Source organism: Talpa europaea (genome assembly GCF_964194135.1).
Source record: "Talpa europaea genome assembly, chromosome: 7".
NCBI lineage: Eukaryota > Metazoa > Chordata > Mammalia > Eulipotyphla > Talpidae > Talpa > Talpa europaea.
Genome location: NC_140074.1, coordinates 32,296,067 through 32,322,964, shown reverse-complemented (window position 1 = coordinate 32,322,964; position 26,898 = coordinate 32,296,067). Strand labels below are relative to the sequence as shown.

The window sequence follows — 26,898 nt, the reverse complement described above, 5'->3', positions numbered from 1 at the left end:
AATGAAACTGAAAGTGAATAAAGGCTTCAAGTTAAACATGACAGATTAAGATGAATGTTTGTCTCCTTAAATCCTCCTAGAAAGACAATTTTTAAAAAAAATATAAATCCCCAAGGACAAAAATGGGATAGAAGTAAGACATGTAAGAGAAGGCAAAAACATTTTGGAAGGTAAGAAGCTAATGGGTATATGATACCTAACTGACCAGAACAAAAATGCTGAAACCTAAGGATGAGAAGCCAACAACAAGCAAGCAAGTTAAATCAACACTGAAGAACCTTTGGAAGGCTCAGGCCTTGGATTCATCAGGTACTTTGGAGGTAGGCATATGAAATAAAACTCAGAACAAGAGGATTGCTTAATTTATATGAATGAGTATTTAACTACTCCCACCCCACTCATGACTTATAAAAGAGAAAGATTGGACCTCCCTGGTAGTGCAGTGGGTGAGCGCAGCGCTGTGAAGCTGCCCGCAGCCTTTGCAGCATGGGGTCGATACCCACATTGCGCAACAGACCTCTCCTGTCTTACCCCCTGCTCCCCTCACCAGTGCTTTTGGTCCGTCTGCCTGTTCTGCTTCCCACTGTCTCTGAGTGAATCCTCTCACCCGCCCACGCCTCTGGCCTGTACCCCAGTCCTTGTATAAATAACAATTAAAAAAAAGAATGAAAGATGTGGTATTCAGGAAAAAGGATTTAATACTGTTAGTAATGAAAGATGCCAGCATATTAGTTATGGGACAGTCCTAGGCCTACAGAACAAACTGTCCAGATCAGAATAGAACGGAGGTCTCTAAAAGATTAGTAGAGTAACCTGAAATGTCTGAACATGGTGGAGCTTTACATCTAGCAGAATGGAGGAAAATTAATGATAGGTACATGCAAAACTAAGCAAGTAGCAACCAAAAAGGGCAGTTTAACTGTCAATGGAAAACAGAACTATAAAAGAAAAGACATAATTAAATCATACTTTGTTGCTTAACTGTGAATAATATTTGCTCAACATGTAAACATTGTTTTGTGTGTGAAATACAGAGAACTTAGTTTGTATAATTTATTTGAGAGCAAGCAAGTTTTTTAGTCCTTGCAAAAGTATAAAGCCAAGATAACCAGTTGTATAGTGTCTCTGCTCTTTATTCCTGTCCAAATAACGTCTGTCTCCCATCTGTAAAACAGGGATAGCATAGTGCCTACACCTAAGAGTTTTTGTAAATAAATGTGACTCTTAGAGCAGTGTCTTGTGTTTAGCAATATAAGAAGAGGATGGAAGTAAATGAGGGTTGGATCAAGTAACAGTTTAAAGTAAAAAGCAGCATATAAATACTCATTAAAAATACAGAAATCTATAAAAAATAACTAGCAATTGGAAATTGTATCTGGGGAACAGGAGTGTGATGGACTAGGCCAAAAGACTGCTTGACCCAATTGTATGTCTTGATTGTTAACTTTAAATTTTGTACATCTGGGGGAAAACCTTTTTAAAAAACTTAAAAAAAAATTTTTAAAAGATCTTAACTTGAACCACAGAGCATTTCATTTTCTATCACAGAATTCTTAACCCTATGTAGAAGTTGAGAGAAAAGTGTAATGAGTCTATTACCTAGTTTCAACCACTGTGAGCATCTGACCAATCTTATTTATACTAGCATCCCTAAGAATCACCAGATTATTTTGAAGCAAGGCCAAACTTTGGATCATTTCAACCAAAAATGGCCTTACATATGACCTTAGCTGCTGTGGTGCGTGCTCTACTCAGTTCTCCATTCAGGGAAGAACTTGCTTACCAGTAGCAAGGAATGAATGTATTTAACCGAAAATTTAGCCACAACACTTGAGATCTGCTACTGTATTTCAGCCAATACCACACGTTCCCAGCATCCTCCAACCAGTGACCAAGTGTGGGAGGACTGGCCATAAGTTCCTGACAACTTCTGCCAATGTGGGACCCTTTGGTCACTCTGAACCAGAATGTACCATTAGGCTCACCAAGAGTTTGTCAGAGTTCTATCATGCTCTAATGTTTTCCTGCCAATCTTCTTTCCAAATGACAGGCCATCATCATGGTCTAAGGGCTTTTGCTACCGAGTTCTATTCTTTTTCCCTATCTTTCATAGACTTATGTTCATTTTAACATCTGCTTCTCAGATCACTCTATTGACAAAAAAAAAGTAAAAGGATTCTTTTTAATGTTTGCATAAATTAATATCAGACCCAAGGCTTCAAAAGGTCTGTTAGTATGGCTGAACTTTACTGGTATTTAAGGACTTAACTTTCAGGAGGAGTCTCATCATTCCCAGATAAAAATAACTAATCTGTACAAATAAGGTTTTTGCAGAACACCAGGGAGTTTGAAATTTTGTTATATGCTAGGCATTGAGTGATATGATCAACACCAAATAAAAATCTTAAATATTCTATACTGCATGTCTCTGGTTTGTGATCCTTCACATGTGTTGTCAGAATTTGTTGTTGGAGCTTGTTACCTTTAGAGCTTTGAATACTGAAAGGTAGAATGAACTTGATTCTTGAATGTTTTCTGTGTTCAGAAATAGTTAAGTCTTCTAGCATCTTTCAAAGGTTGGCTAGTGATAATTTTGCTTTTATATATTTTTTTTAGTTTCAAATATACTTTATTTCCATAAGAGTACCATGTTAATAGTAGTGCATGCTTTTTACTTGGCATCAATTATGAGTTGGTTTTGAAACAATTTAGTATTATACCAGCTGGGATAATTACTGGCCTCTCTGTTCCTTTAGGGTGACTACCGAAAGGGGTAGGTTCCATTTTACTTTAATGTATTTTTGCTGTTTCTAGTGACTCTGTCTTACTATAGGTTGCTGAATGTTTTGAACGTGGAGACAGTTTAGTGCTTTTTTGGCCAAGGAGAAACATGTGAAGTTAAGACAGAACTGTGACAACTGGAACTGCTGGTTTTGTGCAACTTTAAGTACCCTTGTGAGATTTTTGCTTTAAGTGTCATTATGAACTAAGGGATTTTTTTTTTAATTTTTATTTATTTATTTATTTTTTAGAGGCATGTTTTATTTTATTTATTTATTTGTTTGTTTGTTTTGTTTATACAAGCACTGGGTACAGTCAGAAGCGCGGGAGGGTGAGAGAATTCACCAGAGCCAGAGCGGGGAGCAGAGCAGGCAGAAGGACTGAAGTACACTGCTGAGGGGAGCAGCGGGCGGCAGGAGAGGTCTGCGCGCCATGTGGGACCCTCCTCTGGCGGCCGGGGAGCAGCCGGGAATCGAACCGGCGCTGCAGAGGCTGCGCACAGCTTCGCAACCCAGCGCTCAACCGCTGCGCCACCGGGGAGGCCATGAACTAAGGGATTTTTAACACTTACTTTAATTCAACTCAGTTCTTTCTGGTGCCCAAATTATCCAATCTCTGGCTTATGAGTCTCCTTTAGGTTGAATCTGACATGGTCGTTTTTGAGGACTTCTTTCAGGTCCAACAGGATATCCCAAACTTTCTGTTTATTACCCTCAGCCTGGTTCCAGCCATTGCTTCAAGTAATCTTAGTCTTTTTAGTTAAAAACGTTATTTATTAGTCATAATCTGGGTTGCTCACTGATTCTGTTTCTGGATCTCCTCATTGGACATGTCTAAGATATGTTTAAATGCACCATAGATTTGTATTGATATTTCAATATAATGTAAAGGGCTAAAATTCAGTCTATTTTTTCTTTCATTGAAAACCATGATAACTTACATTACATTACCACTGATTTCCTTTACTCTATCTGGTACTTTTAGACTAGTATTACTAAATATTACAAATGGTATGGTTAATGAAAAGTTGATGCAGTTTTTAAAAATATTTGTGTTCTTAGGAAAAACTATGTTAGGAATATACAGTTAATTTAATGTATTTTGAAGTCAGTTATAATTCTCCTCTCTATATGCCACCAATTATGTTTTACTACTTTTGTTTGATTATGTTTTTGGGTTTTTTGGAGGGTAGGGGGTGTCTTATATTTTGCTAATTTTTTTGATAATTAATTGAAGCATTATATGATTATACTGTTAAATCTCTAAAATGAGGTACATTAAGAGAAACTGAGCATCCATTTGTTCCTTCTACCTCATTTCTTACCTCTTAATATATATATAGTTACTATGTTAGTTACACATACAATGTATGTATGCATATTTATGCATACTCATTAGAATGTAGCACATTATATACCCTGTTTTCCTCTTGCTCATTTTGAATTAATATCTCTTCATTTATATCACTCCAAGCATGTATCATATAGCATATTCCTTTTTATAGGAGCATAATATTCCATTATATTGTTGTACCACTATGTTAAGTGGTTTTCTATTGTGGACACTTGATTTTGTTCCTTAATCCTGCTATTATGAATAATATAGCTATAAATAGGCTTATGTATGTGACTTTTCATGGGGCTTTTGAAATTTATATTTGGGATGGACTCCCAGAAGTAGAATCCTGGATCAAAAGGTAAATTTGTAGGCAATTTTCATGACTATGTTTGAATTCCTCTCTAAAAGACACAGTACCCCTTTGTATTCCTATCAACAATGTATGAGAATACTTGTTTTCCCACAACTTGCAAGCAGATAGTTATCTTATTTCACAAAATATTTTATTAGATCTGTGTTTTAGAATCTTTGGCAAAAGTATGATATGGATCATAAGGTGTGTTATTAGAGATGTGTTGGACCTTAACAATAGTTTCAGAAATGCAGATATTCACTATATAGTTACATCCAAGGAGTGTTAAAGATATAGCATAAGGAGAGCTAAATAACTGGGTAAAAGCATTAGAAGAGAAATTGGGGATGATGCATAAATTTCTGAGAATATGAAGTTTCTTTAGAGGATACTGAAAATCAGTAGATTAAGGCAGAGAAGGATTCCATCTTAAAGGTTTGAATTTGAGGTGTTTCTGAGACAAAGATATACAAATAAGAAGAGGAAAATCTGGGTTGGAGTGGAGCTTTTGTGTTGTCACTGTATGTGGTGGTAAGATGTATAGGTGAAGAATAACAGTTACATGTGTGGCCCTGAGATGTTATTGACTTTGGTAATAGTAGTTTTATGTAACCTTTGTGTTTTCTTGCATGCAATTGAACATCTCTTTGGCTAGAATTAGAGATAGTGTTGTTCATTTTTATGGCTTATCTTGTACAGACTTATTGTATACATAAAGTATATACATGTATACTCTGCTATATAATTTTGTTCTGAAATCATACAGATTTAGTTCCAGGGTAACATAGATTAAATTCCCTTGTTTTGATGTATGAAATGATTTATTATGTTTTCTCTCCAATAAACATGGTTTTATACACAATTTCAAAACTTTGTTCAAATTCTCTACTTTTTTAAATATATTTCCATATTTGGTATCTAATTTTGATAAACTTGGGTAAATAAATAGAAAATATTTTACCATTATTTTACTGTATTAAAATATAGTAATACGTAATGTCATATCAAAATGTAATTTCACATTATAGCTGAAAAGGAATCTTTTCTAAAAAAAAAGTTATCTATCCTACATGGCCCTAAGAAAATCGAAACAACTTTAGATTAGAAAATTTTCAATTTTAGAAGATTACTTCTGTGGCAATGACGAAATATTAACTGACTTTTACCCCATCATATGCTGTTCAGGCACTTTACAAGTCTTCTTATTTTAATTATGAAAACATATACAATTAGTAACCATTAGGTACAATTAGTAACCATTAGATACATTTTACACACAAGAGACAGAAGGTTAGTAAGTTCCTTAAGGATATACAGTATCAAGAAGCTAAAAGGAATTTAAATCCAGACTGACTGAAAATAAAACATAACTCAAGTGAAGACATGAGGATAATAAAGGATTTAAAACTTTGTCATATAAAATTGAAGGAAATGCATTTAAAAAAATTTTTATTTGAGACTATTGAAGATAGCAGGGACGTTTAGACTGTCAAGTATTGGGTCTTTCCTAGGTGTATTTTTTTCACAGAACTTAGGAATAGAATGGGTTCCAGTGCTTACCTTTGAACCAGTATCAAGTAATTTTTCTGTGTCAGAGTTATGTGATGACAGAAGTCTTTTCTTAGTGTTAAAACTGCCCTTTCATCACTTGCTAGCCAAACAGGCTTTGGATGGTAATTTGGAAGACTCGTAGTAGAAGGGAATTGTGGCAATGACAGGGTAAATCTTTCAGGCTCCTTTACAATCCTGAGATTTATTTTTTTCCCACTAACTTTTAAAGAAACTTGATTAAATTGGGTGGTTGAACAAAGATCCCACCCAGGATATTAATATTCATTTATTCTAAATGAGTTAGATACACTGAGAAAAGTAGGCTTTTTCGTAGTTCTTGTTTGACTTGAGAAAAAGCCAAGGCTAACTGCTAGAGCAGATTCCAGTGTTAGACCCACTTAGATTTTGAGCAGGCAACAAAGTTGGTTAGTGGTTAATGGTGTCTTCCTTTAGCTTCTACCTTGTTAATATGGACATACCAGGGTGTGATAATTATTCTTGTGTTACTCTAATATTGTGGACTGTCAAACTTGAACATAATTTAAAATCACTGTGAGAATCTGTAAACAAAGATTGCTATTGTGTTTCTGATTCAGTAGATTGGAAGTGGAGCACAAGAGTTTGCTTTTTTTAACTTGTTTCCAGATAATGCTGATGCTTCTGGTTTGGAGCCCACACTTGAGAACCACTTCTATTGTAGTTTGACCTACCCCAGTATAGATTCAGCTTTCTAAGTGTGGTAATCAGATAGTAAATAACTCATTTCCTTGTCCCCTACTACCAAACAAAACATAAAGCAACATGTCTTGATTTCATAGAAACCAGTGTGGACTGTTACATTGCTGTTGTTGGCCTGTTGACCCAAGGAGTTATTCCTAAAATTAAGGAACCTTCTAAAGTTTAAGGTCCTATTCACGTTTAGGTTTATCTAAGTTTACTTTAGAAATACAAGTTTCAGCTAGAATTCTTTCACATGGTTCTACTTTTGGATAGTGTTTAATTTTTTAATTTATGTCTTTTTGCCATTGCTAGGGCGTTGTTTGCATGTAAGAATCAGAATCAGAATCTTATTTTTCTCTTCCTGAAATAATGGAGGCTGTTAAAACATACCAGGTTCTTGTTATTGTGCATAGAGCAAATGGCAAAACTTTATGAACTGGTTTCAAAATTCAGAAAGGTCACTATCTAGTCCTAGAAAGTCATTCTTAAACTTGGGTTAAGAAAATGAAGAGCAAAAAGAACTTAGTTTTTTAACTACTTTAAGCTAGAAAAGAATGGCTTACTGAAATAAGAGTTGTTCACTCTGTCAGTTAAAGGTAATGAATGTATATCATTTACTTTTCATTGTGGATTATATAATTCGCAAGTATGTCCATATAATTATATAATTTCATTGAGAATATCCAAATGACAGCAATAATACTTACCTGAATAGATATTACACATAGTATGTTCTAGAGTTAAAGTAATAGTCCACTGAAAGTAGATAGGGTAGTGATTGTTAAGTATAGGGGTGAACACTTGCTAGTCACTGTCCTCTGCAAGCCATGAAGAGAGCCACATCTCCAAGGCTTAGAGAGAATGTTTAGAAAGTTCTTGCTCACATTTTAGAAAACAACCTGTGGTATCAAAATTCAGGGGAGAGGTTAGAATGAAGTATTCCTGCTATTTAAGGACTTTGCAATTTGTTGTACTTTTTCTCCTAGGTGATTAACTTTGAAAATTAACTTATTATATATTGACGATAATCATAAGCAATGTTCTGTGATTATTCTCTTTGTCTCTCCTCAGATATCCAGAAAGTGGTACTGTAGAAATAAATGTCAAGGATCTTCGACCACGAGCTAGAACCAATTTGAAATGGAGTGAATTAAATATCGGCGATGTGGTAATGGTTAATTACAATGTAGAAAGTCCTAAAGACAGAGGATTTTGGTTTGATGCAGAAATTACCTCATTGAAGACAATCTCAAGGACTAAAAAGGAACTTCACGTGAATATTTTCTTGGGGTAAGAGAGTCACCTCACTGATACCACTTAATTTCTGAATTAATCAAGGATTGTAATTTTGGGGCATTAAACACATGATTATTAGTAAAAAAAAATGTAATATATCAAAGATTGAAGTTTTCATACTGAAAGAGAACTTTTTAATAAGTTCTTGGGAATTTTTTATTAAAAGTAGTCATAAAATCTCCATTGCTGCTTTAAGGTTGAAAATACTGTTTGGAAGCATCTTGGAAATAATACCGCTTATATAGCAGTGAATGTCTACCTAATGAGCTGTCTGTTAAACTTACATGACTAGCTGAACTTTTCCTTCATAATTTTCTTTAACATAATTTTAATTTACAGAATTCAATAAACTTAAAGAAGACATTCAGGAAATGTGAAATATTTGCCCTAAATACCAAGTCACTCAGCTATTTAATTGATTGTTTAAGTAATTCTTTCAGATGTTTCCCTCAAGTGCTATATATAATACTATGTATTATTTCACAGCTATCTTTTTATACTTAGGTAAATATTATCACCCTCTTTCTGGGTCTGAATCTTTTGAATAGAATTTTTTTGATGAATAGTCATTAATTTACTTTTTTACGAAAGCCCGTTAACTTGTTTCTGGTCTTTGTTATAAATAATGTTTAAAAACTTTGTCCATAGGCATTTTCTTTAGAATGAATTCTTAGGAGTACATTTGTTTTGTTGAGTGTTGTTGATTTTAGAATGATCCTGACATTTTAATTTTACATAAGGGAAGCAGCCCAACTAATATTATTGTCAAGTTTTGAATAACTGGATTATTGCATATAATGCATATATATAATCTAATATATATGTATATAATGTGGTATAGTATATCAATTATACTATACCATTATAACATAGTGATAAATCTGAGATTAGGCATCTGCTTAAGTTAACAATATAAAGCAAGGATCAGTAAACTACAGCCCACTGGCTGCCTGTTTTTTATGGAAAGAAAGTTCTATTGGTGCACTGCAATGCCTATTCATTTGTTTTATCTGCAGCTGTTTTTGCATTTAATAGCATTGTTGAATTATTGTAGTTGAGATTATCTGGTTTGTAAAGCCTAATCTGTTTACTCTAAGACCCTTCAGGGGGAAAAGTTTACTGACTCCTACGAAAAAGAATGCTGTAAGATGCTGAAAATGGCTTATAATTTAGAAAAGTTTCTGAACTTGCTACCAACACAAGTGTGATGCTTTTGCCAGACGTAAGGATGTAACTGAATTTCAGACTTCTAAGCCACTTGAAATTCTGATAAATAAATCATGAAGCAAAAAAGGAGAGAGCACCTACATAAATTGGTTATTAGAGAATCTGTATCTTAGATACATGAATATAGGACATATAAAAAAACACCTGGACTCAGATCATTGACCTAAACACACACACAGACACACACACACTATTTTGAAAGTGTTCGGAGGTACAGTTAGATTGGACTACCCTGATTTTCAGGACTAGAACTAAGAGTGAGTGGAAATTTTAGATAGGCAAATATTGACTCACTCAAATGATATTTTGATAGCTATTCCAACTATAAAATACACTGTCCTGTAAGGTATTATGTTCTCTGTCATTTAATTTTTTTGTTAAACATGTTAGGAACACAAGAGCCAAAGGGGAGCCAGTGTGGGAATTTTTTTTAAGATTAGAATCCTTTATCCCTGACTGGAAAAAGTAGTTAAATAATCAGAGAAAGTATAAATGTATTCTGCTGTTGAGGGATAATTTGGGGCCATTATAAACAGTGTTGCCACAATATTCTCGTTCCTATGTCCCAGTGCTTATTTGTTACTACAGGGCATCTACTATCTAGGAGTAGAATTGCTGGATTGTAAAATCTATGCATCTTCAATTTTAGTAGCTAGCACAAATATTTAAGTGGTTCAGACAAATTACATTTCCACAACAGTATGAGGAGTTTCCTTTGCTCTGAATTCTCATGCATACTTAATTTTTAGTCTCAAGCCTTTGAAAATCAGGTGGGTATTAATAAAATAGTATGTATACTTTTGTGGCTTTTATTTGCATTTTCCTGACAACTAATGAGATTGACAGCTTTTTTTCTTAATTAATTGGCAATTTGGATAATTTTTTGAGGACCGTTTAGTGTAGCAAACATTGGTGTTCTGTTGTTGTTGGTTAGATAGTCTCTCTTACTGATATTCAGGAGTTCTAATTGTAGAAATTTGACCAATGTATTTTCATGTGGAGAAAATGCCTTCTCTGATTCTATGAATTTTCTCTTTATGTTTGAATGGTATTTTTAATTTTATGTATTTGAATTTATCACATTTTTTTCCTTATGCTTATACTTTCTATGTCATGTTTAAGAAATCTTGTGTGTGTGTGCTTGTGCGTGTGTGTGTGTGTGTGTATAATGGATGACAGTGGTCAAACATTCAGTTGTAAGACATATAAGTTCTGGGTGTATAGTGTATAGCATGGTAATCATAGTTAACAATACTATATTGTATATATGAAAAAAATTCTTGGAGAGTGAATCTTAAAAGGTCCCAAGAAAGAAAAATGTAACTCTGAGGTGATGGATGTTAACTAAATTAGTTGTGGCAATCATTTGTTTTTATTCATATATCATGTTGTATGCCTTAAATTTGTACTGTTATTATATATCAATTATAGCTCAATAAAATATAAAGGTTGGTGGGAAGGTTTCCCTACTCAGAAAATAGTCTTCTTTATTACCTTATGAAAATTTTTGTGTTTTTGCTTTTCTTTAGGTCTTTAATCCACTTGGTAGGTTTTTGTATACAATATAAGCTAAGAGTTTGACTTGTGTGCAGTGTAAGAGTTTGATACATATGAATAATCTTGTTTTTTAAACACTTTACTGAGAAGCCCATTTTTCCTTCATGACCTTCAATATCGCCTCAGATGTCAAGTATCTTTATATTTCATCTCTATTCTGTGTCATAAACAGTTACATGCTTTCTTAATATGAAAGAGCAGATCTTTCTACCTTGTTCTTCTCAGTTCTTAGCTCTGTGTACTTTCATTTGAATTTTCTAGTCATCTGTAATTGCCACATAAAAAAATCATTGGAATTTGATAGGTATTGCATTGAATCTAATCCATGAATGTGATTCACTTATTTTCATCTTTAATAGTTTCCTTTTTTTTTTTCATGTTTTTCTTAGCTGGAATGATACAAAATGTTTTTGTAAGTTCAAAATACTTGAATGTTGTCATTTATATAATTCAACCTGATATAATTCTTTTCAGAGAGCTGATCTTATGTGTCTGTTATCTTTTTTAACCTTAGGCAACACTTGTTAACCTTAGGCAACACTGTATATGTTGTTTTTATTTCATTTTACTCTTTGCTATTGGTATACAAATAATCTTTGATCTTGGATCCAGTAGGCTTGCTAGATTTATTAATTTTAATTCACATTAGGTGGTTTGGAATTTTTATGATTATAATCATCTGTGAATTAAAATATTTTCTGTCTTTTCTTTTGATTTCTTCCTCTTGTCTTTATTCACCAGCTGAACTTTAGTACATTGTTGAAAGGAAGTGATAATAGCAGGCATCTCTTTTCCCTTTGATCTCTAAGAAAAACACTTTGAAAATTTTACTGATAATGATAATGTTTGATACAAGTATTTCTTAGATGTGCTTTCATGGCTTTGATTGTCTAGATAGTATTTTGTATGAGATTTTCACATTTGTGTTAATGAATAAAATTTGCATGTAAATTTACTCTCAGTCCACCTTTCAAAAATTATGCTGGTTTTATAAAATAATTTAGTGGAATATTCTCTTATGGTCTTATGTTAGAGTTTTGTGCCCTTGTCTTGAATATTCAGTAGAACATTCCAGTCAAATCCTCTAGGATTTGAGTTTTCTTTGTGGGAAGAAATTTTTTTTTTTAATGAGTGATTCATTTTCTGTAATGATTATGGGATAGTTCAGATTTTCTATTTCTTCTTGAAATAGGATTAAGTTTCTAGGCACTTGTGGATTTACCTAAATTTTAATTTATTGTCATAAGTTAGTTGGGTAGCATCATCTTTTAATGTGTGTAGTCTTTCTTGTGATGTTCCTTTTTTTATTCCTGAATTTAGTTTGTGACTTTTTAATCAATCTCACCAGAGGTTTATCAGTTTTATTAGACTTTTGCAAAGTACTAATCTTCAGCTTTGACCCTCTCTATTGTATTGAAGGTACAAAGGAAGAAGCAAATAGAGGACATGATTTTTTATCTGCCTTGGAGATTTGATAAGGGAACTTGGAGTTAAAGTTCATGCTTGTTTCTGTTTTTAATTTGTGAGTACCAAAAAGTGACTATGCTTGAACTGTCTAATTCTAGTTATCAAATTCTATTTTATAACTTGTCATATTCTACTTGTACATTAGCTTTCAAGAAAATTCAAAACAAAAGTTTTGGGTTTAAATCAAGTCTTCAAAATAATTTGTTTACTTACTACTGTAATATATATGATATTCAGTACCACCTGAAGTTATACATGTTTAGATGTTCATAAGTAAAATAGAATTTGAAATAATCGTATGGCAAGAAGATAATTTATCTGAACTTACTAAAGCTATTGGTGTTCTTAGTTTCAGGGTCACTTTTATAGGATTTTATCTACTTACTAAATTTTATCCATGCTTGCTTATCATGAAATATATTTAGTAATATTGAATGCAACTTTCTTACAGAGTACAAATTTGAAATCCATATCAAGTTATAATCAAAACTCACTGTTTTCCAACTGTATTGGCCTCCTTATGTTGCTTAATTATGTAAGCATGTTGGTATTTCAGGTCCTTTGCATTTGCTGTTCCCTCGGCCTGCACAGATACTCATTGGCTTTTTCTGTCTCGTTTGTTTCAATTTTTTGTTCAAACATCACTTCAAGAAAGACCTTTCTTGATTACACTACTTAAAGTCATATCCACATACCTGGCATAGATTAGTTGAATTCTCCTTTTCTCTGACATTTTTCCTTACACTATTATCACTTGACTTATTTCTCCTGCCCCATTTATATTAGTTCCCTATTGTTGCTGCAACAAATGACAACAATTTAGTTACTTGCACAATAAAACATAGTATTTTACAGTTCTGTAAGTCAGTTTTACATGATTTTCACTGGCCTAAAATCAAAATGTGAGCAGAGGAACACTAAAGGGGAATCCCTTTCCTTGCCTTTTCCAGATTTTAGGGTCCTCTCAACTCCTTGGCCCATGGCCCCTCTCCATTTACAAAACCAACAGTGTTGCATCTCTGAATCATTCTTTTGTAGTTACAACTCTATCAAACTTCTTCCATCGTCCACTTTTAAGGTCTTCTGTGATTATCAATATATCAGCCTTCCTGAATAATCCTCCTCTTTCAAAGTCATCATTTCTGTAATGTCTCTTTTGTCATATTAGATAATACATTGACAGGTTCCTGGGCCCAGGATATGGGCATCTGTTAGGTCCATTATTTATCTGTTATATCACTGGAATGGTGATATAACAAAATTAATGCCTTAATTTTTGTTTTTTTGCTTTTGCCAGACCCTGTCTGGACACTGGTTACAATGAGAATTCAGTAAATACAATAGTTTGTAGAATCTGATGTTAACAATTTTTCATATTTTAATATCTCTGAAGTTGTATCTTAAAATTGATAATGGACTGACTGAAGTTGGATTCTCTCAAAGACTTGAGTGTGTTTCTGATAATCACCTGATAATCATCTAAATCAGAATTAATTATCTGCTAGAACTGTTTTAGACCACGCTGGTAGTGTAAAATCTTATCTGCAAACCTGAGTAAACCATCCCTTGTGGTTCAACTCCTAGGGGATATATTTTCTATTTATTGAAAGAGGCTTATATATTTTCTGTTCTCTCTGCAAGGTGGTCTATATCTTTATCTTTCCCCTTTATCTTTATCTATGAAAGAAGTCATTTGGCTTTATTTAAGGGTCCTTTTTAAACACCTCATCTCCGGCTTTTTTTCTTGGGATTTTATAAAGTAATGTGTCTTATAGTTGTTGGCTTTCATTTGGTGTCTCAACTTTATTTGCGTTTTCTTTTTAGACTGTCCTATAGTAGGCCTATTTATGTTTTGGCAGTATATAAAACAATGTGTTTTACAATTGTGTGTGTATTGGACTCGGTGAAAAATGGTATTTCTTGAAGGAATTTACTACTTATGTGTTTGGGTTGTCATGTTTGGCACTAGTTTTTATGTAGAGGATACAGTGACTCTTCAACTAAAATAATAAATAAATGGGTGAAAGGGTATTTTTGTTTTGAAGCTATTTTGTGACATTTATTGAAACACTTAAGTGCATGGAAGGCTTGTGTTTCCAGGTAGGATGGAATAAATAGCTGGCATTAGATCAGTATTCTTACCCAGAAGAACTAAAATAGCCATATTAAGTGTAGTTATCATGTTTGAAATTAGCAGAGAGGCAAGGACTACTGTGGTTATGACTCTGGAAAGGGAAGAATGTTAGATGGCAGTTGGATTTTGTAGTTGCTTTTTGCCCTGGAGACTTTGCTAATTATGGATGCAGTGCAAACCTAGAGATCAACTGGGGACAAGATGGGGACAGAAATAAGAACTTTTGGCAGATATTTGGGATGCTTCAAACATATGGCCTGTTTTCCTGTCAGGACTTTGGCTGAATACTGGGCTACTAGGTGGGAAGCTAAAAGCGTAAGTTAGAAGCAGAGTGGAATTTTCAGCAGTATGAAAGGGCAAATTTAGATTTTACAATTACTGGTGAAATGATTCTACAGATTGCACACAAAAAAGCTCTTAGCTGAAAGCAGTGGATGAATAAGGCAAACAGGTATGCAAAACCTTACCAAGGCTGTAAATGAGTCTTCCCAGAGTGTAGTTACTGATTCAAGTGTAAACCACCACAGTATCTCCTCAGCAGAGGAATGTTGGGCCTTCTATAACATCTGAATCATTTAATGTTTTATATACACTGTCCTGCATAGTGCCAGAAATACTATGCTGTGAAGAAAAGGGGGAAAAAAGCAGACTACATAATCAAGAACAAGAAGAAAAAACAAAACAAAAAAAGAAACAATAGAAATGGATTCATAGGTAGTATTGATAATTAAAGTTGTCATACAGGGACTTTAAAGTATAGTCATAGATCGATTTCAGACTGCATATACAAGGGTAGTACCAATAGGCTATGGCATATAGTCTAGGCCATACCATCTAGGTTTATGTAACTACATTCTATTATATTTGTACAATAAAATCTCCTTACAATGCATTTTCAGAACATAACCCTATTGTTAAGTGATACATGACTAATTGTGATTAATAATAACTCAAGAAAATAGTTGAAAACAGGGAGAACTTTAACTGAGGATTAGAATCTATGAAGTAATCATATGGACACTATAGAACTGGAAAATGCAGTTTCTGAAACTAATACCTCAGAAAAGTGGTTTAACAGTGCAAAAGACATAACAGAAGATAGGATTACTGAGCTGAAAGGCAAGTTTAGGAAAATATCCATACTGAAACATGGGGGAAACAATGGGAAAAAACAGAGAAGACTGTTAGATAGTGGGATTTAGTGAAAGATATGTATTGTTATTCAAAGAGTAGGATGAAAACAGTACCTGCAAATAGAATAGTTAGAATTTTTGAAAACAGATAAAAGATATCAGCCAAGATTGAATGTAAAACTTAAGCAGGGTAAATATAAAGAAAACACAGTGACATCTCAATAAGCCTGCTGAAAACTAAAGACAAGTCAAAGGAGACTACTGAGTTTTCATCAGAAATATTGTAAGATAGAACACAATGAAATGGCATCTGAAAACAAAGATAAAAATATACTCAGCTTAGAAATGTACTTCTAATTAAAATATCCTACAAAATGAAGCCAAAATAAACCAAACCTGAGAGAATTCAATATCCAAGACCAGGATGAAAATAAATACTAAAGGGACTTCTCTAAGAGAAGGAAGGTGATCTCAGAAACATGGTAATATAGGAAGGAGTTAAGAACAAAGGAAGGCATAATATATGAGTAAGTGCAAATAGATTCCCCAAAATGTTAAGAGTGAAGTTTAAAATGTGTTTAGAATAAAAATGCATGACAGCTATGTAAAAATATCAGGTTTTAAAGCTGAGCTATGCTATTCTAGAATGTTGAAGGAATTAATGAAAATAAAGTTTAAAAAGACGGATTTGTTAGTTTTACCTGATGCAGTCTCTTAGATCTACCATAAATTACTTGCAAATTAGTCAAGTGGAAATGGAATACTAGATATTAGAATAATCCAAAAGAAGGCAATCAAGACAAAAGAAAAGAAACAAAAAGATAGATAAAATAGAAAACAGTGAAGTGACAGGAATAAATGTAAATATCAGCCATTATATTAACTATATGTGGACTAAATATTAAAATTAAAAACAAAGATAATAGACTGAAGTAAAAACAAAATCCATACGCTATTTGCAACAAGGACTCTTTAAATATGAAATCATTGACATTGACAATAGAAGGATGGATGGAATTCTGGGAAGATGACAAAAGTACAGTTTTCCATTCTCCCTAGATTTTCATATAAAACAGAATAAATAAAATATCTAATCCAAAAACTCCTGAGTAACATCTACAACCATTTAAGGTGATGTGGTATCCCCCACTAACGCCAAAATAGCTGGTGGAATAAGCAAAAAGCTAAAGACGTTTGTGATATCAGCAATTGTGCAAGAGTGTGGAGAAAGTCCTAGGGAATATATGATGAATCCAAGAACTCCAAAATAATAAATTAGCTAGCAAGAAATTTTTAGTATAATGCTGTGGTGGCCATTTTTCAAGATGACCTCCAGTGATTCTTACTTATGGTACTTGTACTTTACATAGTTCCCTTCCACATTTTGTTAGAGTTGGTCTATGTGATCAATAGAATATGGCAGAAGTGATGGTATACCACTTCTGAGATTGAGTTTATAAAACATTGAAGCTTCCATTTTTGGGCTCTCTCAGATCACTTCCTCTGGGAGAAGCCATCAGCTGTGTTGTGAGGATTCAGACAGCCTGTCTACCTTACCCCAGTTGAGCCATTAGATGAGACTGCAGCCCTGGTCAACAGCTTGACTGAGACCTCATGAGAGATCTTGAGCCAGATCTACCCAGCTCAGCTGCACCCAATTTCCTGATCCACAAAAACTGAGGTAATTTTTGTTTTAAGCTGCTAGTTTTTGGGTGATTTGAAAATTAATAGAAAATTAATATAGCAGCTAAAGTTAGAAGGGATATCCTTGCATGAGTACAAGGAGCTTGCAGTAAGGACTGAGAGAATTAGAGCCCTCTGAATTCTCAAATTTAGTCAACTAAAGCTCCATTCCAGAAAAGCGCCCCCATTTAAAGTAGTAAGTACTGGGAATACAATCCAAACGGTAGAACAGGGACAATAAAGACAAAGGGAAAGTGTCCAGTTAAAAATAGGGGAGGGGAATAGTGCCAGGAGATTTCAGAAAGTAAGCTTCTATAGTGTCTTTTTTCAGTAATTTTTGAGCTATAATTTACATACAGTAATATACTGTGTATTTTAAGTGAATATTGACAAGTGTATATATTTGTGCTACCACTATATTGAAGATAAAGAACATTTCATCACCCCCAAAAAGTTCCCATGCACAACATTATTATAGTCTGCACCACTACTCTCAGCCATGGCCTCAGTGACTTAGCTGCTTTCTGTTGGTTTCATAGTTTTTAATGTTTTTCCAAAAAGCAGCAAAAAATTATGAACTCTGGAGGTATGACTGTGAACTGACAAAACTAAGTAAAATTTTACCCTCTAAAGATTCAAGAAAATTAATACTAAAACAAGTGAAAGAAAAACTTTGATATTAATTCCATACAAAATTAGAAGAAAAATGAGAAATCAGGATGACACTTTTAAAAAGAAAGCATCTCAGAAAGATGTGCATGAGTCAAGAAAAGATGAGTTAGATTCAACCATAATGATCTTCAATATAAGACTGGAGACAAATTATCATTAAATTTTAAGAATTGGGAGAATTACTCTCCCAATTGGGAGTTAACTCTCCCAAGGAACCCTTCCTTGAGGAATCTTTTAGAGGACTGTATTCCATCAAAATGATGAAGAGAATATGATATAAAGAGAACTTTATCATTTTATCAGTTTCATGTTTATCACTTTAAAAAAAGTTTATACATTTAGAACTTGAATGAAAGAGGGTGATATATGAAGGGGAAAGTACAGCATGAAATGGTCATGATCTACACTATAGATGTAACTATAAGGTACACAAAAACTGACCTTTCTAAAGTAATCATAAAGACAACTAGTAAGATTGTTTTGTATGTAATATGAGATAAAGCAAATAAGTACTTAAGCATTCTAATTTCATACATTCTTGGTATTTGAGAATTAGGTTTCCGAAAGGGACTCAAGGATCCCTGAATTTGAACAAATTATTTGTGAACTTACGAGGTCTTTTGTACATGTATTAATATGTATGTTTAAATTTTGCTGTTTTGTCCACTGACAAAACCTATAGTGACTTGCTGTAATCTTTTCTGATGCTTAAATTGTGGTTTTAAAATAAATCATTTTCACCTGAAAGAAATCAGGCTTCCTTGGAGACTTTACTCTAGACCGGGGGCAGATAATGTACAAGATAAACTTGGAACTTCTTGTCTTATTGAGGACAATAAGGCAGTCCACAAAGACTACTAAGTTCTGTGACAAGAATTTGAGGTCAACTGGAAGATCATATGGCTAAAAGAGACAATTTGAACATTGATAAGGAAAATACAGTGGAATTGAAACACTTCAAATACATGAATTCCTAGTTATGTAGAAAATCATTGGTCACCTACAGAGTATACTAAAGAATTATTTATTTTAAAAACTTCTAAAGAAAGAATTAAATGTGTATTTGCTATGTGAGCTATGCTATTGAGTCACCAATAGTTCAATCTGGTTCTCTTTATAGAATTACAACAATAAATAAGAAGGGAATATCCCCAGTGAATTAATAAATATAAACAAAGGTGTTGAGTATGATTGCTGTCATCATAGGAAAAGCCATTATATAACTTGGTCCTTCCTAATGGAAATAGGCATATAAATAAATACTTTTACCAAAAAATGAAGTTAGATTTGATTAAGGATTTTGTTTTTGTTTTTTCTGTAAAGTTCTAGACAGTAATTTTTTTTTTTTAAGATTTATTTATTTATTCAGACAAGAGCTGGGGTACAAGCCAGAGATGCAGGGGGTGAGAGGACTCACCAGAGACAGAGTGGGGAACAGAACAGGCAGACTGACCGAAATACACTTCTGAGGGGAGCAGCAGGCTAGACAGGAGAGGTCTGCTGTGCCATGTGGGTTTCTCCCTGGCCGACCAGGGATCGAACTCCTATTGCAGAGCCTGTGGATTGCTTCACAGTGCAGTGCTTAACCCCTTGTGCCACCAGGGAGGCCCCTAGACAGTAATTTTTTTTTTTTTTAACTTTGGGGCTCAGGTGGTCTGTCACAGTTCTACAACTCTGCCTTTGTAGCACAAAAGTAGCCATAGCCAATACATAAATGACTAAGAGCTGCTACAGTCCAGTAAAATTTTAATTAGAAACGCAGATGCCAAATCAAGATTTCTTCACCTTTGCTCCACATCCAACTACTAAAATACTGGAAATACAGATGACAGAAAAAAAACTATTTAAACATACTTTGGGAATGCAGGTATCAATATCAAGACTGTAGGGAAACTATAGTACAAATAATGAGGGTTTTGTTGTTTATTTTTTCCCCAACAAATTGCAAGGAAGAAAGATAAAATGGGAATTTAGAGAGTCTTTAAAACATGGCAGAATTACCATATGTTTAGGATGATAAACAGGTGGTAAAACTGAAGGAAAATTAACATAATGTAACTCTTGGGAGGAAGAGAAGGGTTTGTGATTGAAAGGGAGGATGTCATAGTCTTCAGAGATAATTGACAGCCCTATCTTTTGTCATGGTTGGTGATTACAAGAATGTGTACCTTGTAATTGGTTGAAGTATATACTTCTATGCATGTCTGTTTTGGTGTATATATAACCTTAAAAACTTTCAAAGAAAAGATGAAAGAATAGAAATATCAAGCAAATGCTAAACCAAAAAAACAAAGGCACATTTTTGATTCAGAATGCATTATTAAAGATATAGACGTTTCATTAAAAGATTTAAGAATCCTAAATCTGTATGCCTCCAATAACAGCATCAAAAATATAAATCCAGGGCCTTCCCTGGTGGTTCAGCAATTGAGTGCTGGGCTGTGAAGCTGCCCACAGCCTCTGCAGCGCCAGTTTGATCCATGGCCACCGGTGAGGGTCCCACATGGCGCCACAGACCTCTCCTGCCGCCTGCTGCTCCCTTCAGCAGTGTATTTCTTTTTTTTTTTTTTTTATAGAGGCATGTTTTTCTTTATTTATTTATTTGTTTGTTTGTTTGTTTTGTTTATACATGCACTGGGTACAGTCAGAAGCGCGGGAGGGTGAGAGAATTCACCAGAGCCAGAGCGGGGAGCAGAGCAGGCAGAGGGACCGAAGGACACTGCTGAGGGGAGCAGCGGGCGGCAGGAGAGGTCTACGCGCCATGTGGGACCCTCCTCCGGTGGCCGGGGAGCAGCCGGGGATCGAACCGGCGCTGCAGAGGCTGCGGGCAGCTTCGCAACCCAGCGCTCAACCGCTGCGCCACCGGGGAGGCCCCAGCAGTGTATTTCTTTGTCATTCTGCCTGATCTGTTCCCCGCTCTGGCTCTGGTGAATTCTCTTACCCTCCCGCACTTCTGACTGTACCCAGTGCTTGTATAAATAAATAAATAAATAAATCTTAAATATATATATATATAAAAATCCAAAGTTGACAGATTAAAAGGACAAATATGCAAATCCATAATAATAGAAAGGCACTTAGAAGCATAATGCCACAGGTATAAATTGTTTCCATAAAAAATAGGGCTTAGTATTTGAGAGGTTTTTCAATAAAAGTTATTTTGCACCCAGAAACTTACTATATTTATTGGAAATATGTTTGTTTTTCCTTTTAATTGACAGTATCATTTTGTTCTCTTTAAATGTAATTTAAATTATTTAACTATCTTCTTACCAGACAATCAAAAGTCTCAAAATTTTTTTCCTAATACTGCACTAAAGTTACACTTACCTTGTACTATTACCTAATCACTATTGAACTTTTCCTGTTATTGGAATAACTATATTCCGAATTTAAAGACAATGTTCAGGGAATTTCCAAACTGACTTTTAATTATTAGCTGCATGGTTTAGATTTCTCTGGCAGACATTGACCTTTCTTCCTTTTTCAAACAGGGGTTCAGAAGGAAAATTAAATGACTGCCAAATAACATTTGTAAATGAAATCTTCAAGATCGAGAAACCGGGAGCCCATCCTCTTTCATTGGCCGATGGAAAGTTTTTAAGTATGTATATTTCTTATAAACTTAGAGACTGTGTGTGTGTGTGTGTGTGTGTATTGCACATGATTTGCATTTTAACTGATCAGAGATTAACTTTTGAAAAAGTGTGAAACTGTACACCATGCAAATTTATTTTCAAGACAGCAGCTTTGATCTAAGATCTTTTTTGTTTAATGGATTTTTCTCATATGATAACATTTGTTTTCAAAGATGTATTTTCTCAACTTGGTGTTTTATTGCCATTTTCATGCTATTTCCTGTTACAGGTTCTGTCCAAATAAAAGACCCATTTCAATAATTTTGTGACCTTAATAAAATTAATGTTTAATAATATGACTTATTTTTATACCATCGAGTCAAAATAATATTGCTGATGGGGCCTTGAATTTTGGGGAGGTAACAAATAAAGTTTATCTGATCATAAGAATGTTAGCATGTAGCCCTTGCCTCTTCATTGTACACATTTTACTTGCTTAATAGCATGCAGCTAATTGGTAACAGAGCTAATCTAACAGGGTGATTTTTTTTTCATTCATCTTTTTATTGCTATCTTTCCAAACGAATTACATTATTTACTCTTAGTTCTGAATTTTTTGCAGAGAATAATCCATTGATTATATGCCATGTGTCAATCTAATGTATTCTGAAAATAAATACTGAAGATTATAAAACTCTGCCAAACCTCTTACCACAGTTGTACAGATTAGGATATGACAAAGCCTTTAACAAATCAGTAAATAGATTTCCATGTTACCAGTGTGGCCATTCTCATTTTCTGGGGCATCAGTGCTAATATATCTATATTTGAATTAAGGGCCCACTTTATGTGATTACTTGTATGGTTAGATCCTAGAAATAAAGGTAAGTTGATAAGTAAACCTAGTTTATGTGGCTTAGGAGCTGTCAGTAAACCACAGTAGAAAAACAAAATTGACTAGGTTTTTCTTGTGTCATTCTGTTCTCTCTCACTCTCAGTATATCTGTATTTATTTGTTATTTTCTCTTTTGCCCAATGCTCATCACATTATAGCTTCACTTTTAAGCTCATGTGTGAAGAAACTATTTCAGAGCTATAGCCAGACTATCACTGATCACATCATTCTCCAAACCAAAAATCTAAACATCAGTCTTTGACATTTTAGGTCTATTATATTTCCATTACTTACATGCTGTCAAGTACCTTAGTCAAATTGGAACAAAGTTTTTTTGTTAGCAAGAACTAGGCAGTAATCACTCAGAAAGTTAGTACTGAAATCACTATGGTATATGAGGAACAGTATCTGACAAATTAGAGGGGGGAAATAAAGGGCTACTGACTTCAGTGATTGTTTTCATTTCTTTATAAGATCTGTGGATACAAAAATGATTTTAAGACTGGCTTTCTATAATTTTGTTCTTAAAAGGGAAAAATGACCCTGAATGTGACTCTTGTGGTGGAGACCCAGACAAGCAATGTCATTCTTGCTCTTGTCATATATGTGGTGGAAAACAGGAACCCAACATGCAGCTTCTGTGTGATGAATGTAATATGGCTTATCATATTTACTGCCTGAATCCACCATTGGACAAGATCCCTGAAGAGGAATACTGGTATGACTATCAGGAGCTTTTTGTTGTTACCGTCTTAAGAATTGAATATAAAATATGTACTTGAATTACCAGAAGTAAGTTTTATTTTTTCTTTATGAATTATTTATTTATTTCTGCATAAAAGAACTGGGGGTTAGGCCAGAGGTGTAGGGGGTGAGAGGATTCACCAGAGACAGAGTAGGGAGCAGAATGGGCAGATATACTGAAATACACTGCTAAGGGGAGCAGCAGGCGAGACAGGAGAGGTCTGCTACACCATATTGTGTGTTAGCTCCCTGGCTGGGGATCAAACTTAGGCCGCAGCGGTGATAGTACTGAGACTTAGCCCCTAGGCCACCAGGCCTCAGAAATAGATTTCTAAAAATACATAGTGTTTTTAGATCCAAACAACTTTAACAAATATTGTGCATTAAAGTTCTTAAAATTTTATAGCCAGTGGTTACTTGATTTTGATGCCTTTATTTGATTATTACAGTAGTTTCTGATATGATCTCAAATTCCATTTTGTAGTCCCTCTAGTCACTTCTCCCATACAGAATCTGTGTTCTTATGCAAATTTGATTATGTTACTTCTTTACTTCAAAGGTTTTATGTTACCTTATAGGACCCAGCACAATATTTTTTATTTTTTGTCTAGCAGTATCTCTTACCACTTTCCTCTTCCGTCTCTCCAAATAGTCTATACTCAAGCCAAATTAAGTATTTTTCAATTCCTTAAATAAATCATGTTCTTTCTCTCCTGTGAGGTATTGCAGTTGACAGAAATGTAAATACTCTCGGGAACATTTCCCTTTTTGCATAACTTTAGGGTGATATCTGTCCTTCAGGTTTTCACTTAAAGATGACTTCATCTGGTTAGCTTTATGGATGGGTCCCCTCTATCACCTGGTTATTTTGGATGTACTTATTATGTCCTATAATGGTACTTAGTAGTTATTGAGTGGTTATGTATGCTATATATTAGCAAAGTGCTTTATATAGATGTATAGACTTAATCCTGTGAGGTTAATAAATAGAACCAGGGGGCCTCCCTGTGGAGCAAGGGGTTAAGATGCAGCCTGTGAAGCGGTCCGCAGCCACTGCAGCATGAGTTCGATCCCTAGCCAGGGAGAAACCCACATGGTGCACTAGACCTCTTCTGGCTCGTCCGCTGCTCTCCTCAGTAGTGTTATTTCAGTTGATCCTCCTGTTCTGTTCCCCACTCTGTGTCTGGTGAATCCTCTCACCCCCCACACCTCTGGCCTATACCCCAGTTATTGTATGCATAAATAAATAAATAGAACCAGGTGTCAAGGTCAAATGCTAAAGTATCTATACCTCTATTGAGTAATGTTAACTACAAAAAAATAGAAAAGAGGTTGGAAAAAATATGCCCTATTAAAGTTAAAAGAACTTTTTAACTTTAACATGCTCAAATACTAATACACAATTGCATAGGTGGTATTATTGTGAAGACTGGGTTGTTCTCCATTCTTTTCATCTCTCCCCATTTGTTGAGAAGGTTGTTTCTGTATTACAATAGAGGCTGTAGGGGTGGGAGAAGGGAAGGGGTACACTTTTTTCCTTTTACTCACAACCACTATGACCTGAATTTTACCAACACCAGTAACTATTGCTTCTCGAGTCTTGTTATATTTTTCTCACCTTGTGTTTGTTTGGATCTGTTTCCTATTTTATAAAATGTAGACCCTTCTCCCTACTCTCTCAGTTACATGTCCTTTTGCCTTTTCAGAAACTTTGCTCCTACATTTAAGTTACTGGATTATTCTCATTAGTATCCTAGACTCTTGGTTTTCAAAGGGTACACACAGCCCTCTCTTGATCCCATTTCTCCCACCAGCTGCCTATCATATTTCTCTGCTCTTATGGCAAAATTTCTCAAGTGCTGTCTCCACTGTTTATTTATATTTCTCTCCTCCCGTCCATAACTCAGTCTTTCAGTCTGCTTTTCCTCGTATTCTCCCTGTTTATGTCAGTCTCATTAGACACATTCCATGTTGCCAAGCCCACTGGTTATTGAGCTGCTCAGTTGATAGCTGGCTTTATAGATTGTATGATACCATATGACTTAATTTTCTTCCTCCTTGACTGGCCTTTCCTTCTTAATCTTTTGTTGGTTTTCTCTCAACTACCAGATTTCAGTTTCCCAAAGTACTACTCACTTCTTTCTTCTTGCTTCTCCCTAGATAACTTCATCCAATTGTGACTTTAAATACCAACCTAATAGTTCTGAATTTACATCTCGAAACCTAATCCCCTGAGCTTTATATTCCTAAATTCAACTGCTCACCTTACTGGAATCACAAAATTTGAGAGTTCAAATGAAGACCTTCATTTCCATGAGCACCCGCCTAAAATTCTGCTCCTCCTCCAATCTCTGTTAAATAATATCATCATCTTATTCACTCTTGCAGGCTGAAAAGCTAAACTTCACTTTGATCACCTCTTTGCCTGTTCTCACATATCTATATCCAGTATGAGAGCAAATTATCCTTTCTCCTGTGATCTTACTAAGTATTGAATCAGGTTACACACTTGTTGAAAAACCCCTAATGTCTTCCTGCTCCACTTAGAATAAAATTGAAAGCCTGTCTACTCTCTAATCTCATTCCTTTTTTTTTTTTTAAGAGGCATTTTTTTTTTAATTTTATTTATTTGTTTGTTTGTTTATACATGCACTGGGTACAGTCAGAAGCGCGGGAGGGTGAGAGAATTCACCAGAGCCAGAGCGGGGAGCAGAGCAGGCAGAAGGACCAAAGTACACTGCTGAGGGGAGCAGCGGGCGGGAGGAGAGGTCTGCGCGCCATGTGGGACCCTCCTCCGGAGGCCAGGGAGCAGCGGGGATCGAACCGGCCCTGCAGAGGCCGCAGGCAGCTTCGCAACCCAGCCTCAACCATTGCACCACCAGGGAGGCCCTAATCTCATTGCTTTTTACTATCATTTTATTTAATAAACTTCATCTATCATTTTGTTCCTCAAAGTATACCATTCTTTCTCATGCCTCAGGACCTTTACACTTAAATGTTTTTTTGTCTGGAATTTATTCCCTAGCTTCTACAAATGATGACTCCTGGCCTCAGCTAGAATACCTCCTCAGAATCTTTATCTAAAAATGCATATCAGGGCTTCCCTGGTGGCACAGCGATTGAGCGCTGGGTTGCAAAGCTGCCCGCAGCCTCTGCAGCACCGGTTCAATCCCCAGCCACTGGGCGAGGGTCCCACATGGTGCGCAGACCTCTCCTGCCGCCCGCCCGCTTCTCCCCTCAGCAGTGTGTTTCGTCAGTCTGTCTGCTCTGCTCTGCCCTCTGGCTCTGGTGAAATCTCTCACCTTCCCGTGCTTCTGACTGTACCCAGTGCTGGAATGAATGAATGAAAGATAGATAGACAGATAGATAGATAGATAGATAGATAGATAGATAGATAGATAGATAGATAGATAGATAAAAAATGCATACCACATCTAACCACTCTTACTACCACAAAACTCTGATGTATTTTCTTTGCACACTTATGCTTTCTGAAATTTTCATTGAATCTATTAATTTTCTTTAACTATTGCTTACAAACATTTTAATCACAAACATTTAGATTCAGCACTAGATTAGCAACTGGCATATAGGAGATTCTGAACAAACTTGATGGAGGTCTGAATCACAGGGATTACTTTAGCATGTACAAGACTGTCTTTGTTTACTCTGTGGAATATATCTCTATATTCATATGAAGTCCTTTACTTCACCTGAACTTCTTTACCTTAAATATTCTTTTCTACTCAAAATTATGTGTTCGGATGTGA

At 34.9% G+C, this 26,898-nt stretch overlaps 1 protein-coding gene across 2 annotated transcripts in view; it reads left to right on the top strand.

The window, feature by feature from the left end:
- Positions 1–26,898, top strand: part of UHRF2 (ubiquitin like with PHD and ring finger domains 2) — a gene marked incomplete at its 5' end in the record, with an annotated part of 71,931 nt that overhangs the window by 26,853 nt on the left and 18,180 nt on the right. For both annotated transcript variants that reach the window (XM_084237170.1, XM_084237169.1), the window contains 3 exons: positions 7,814–8,032; positions 21,406–21,515; positions 22,916–23,102. In XM_084237170.1, coding sequence (XP_084093296.1) covers positions 7,814–8,032; positions 21,406–21,515; positions 22,916–23,102 — 516 coding nt within the window. The remainder of the gene's footprint in view (positions 1–7,813; positions 8,033–21,405; positions 21,516–22,915; positions 23,103–26,898) is intronic.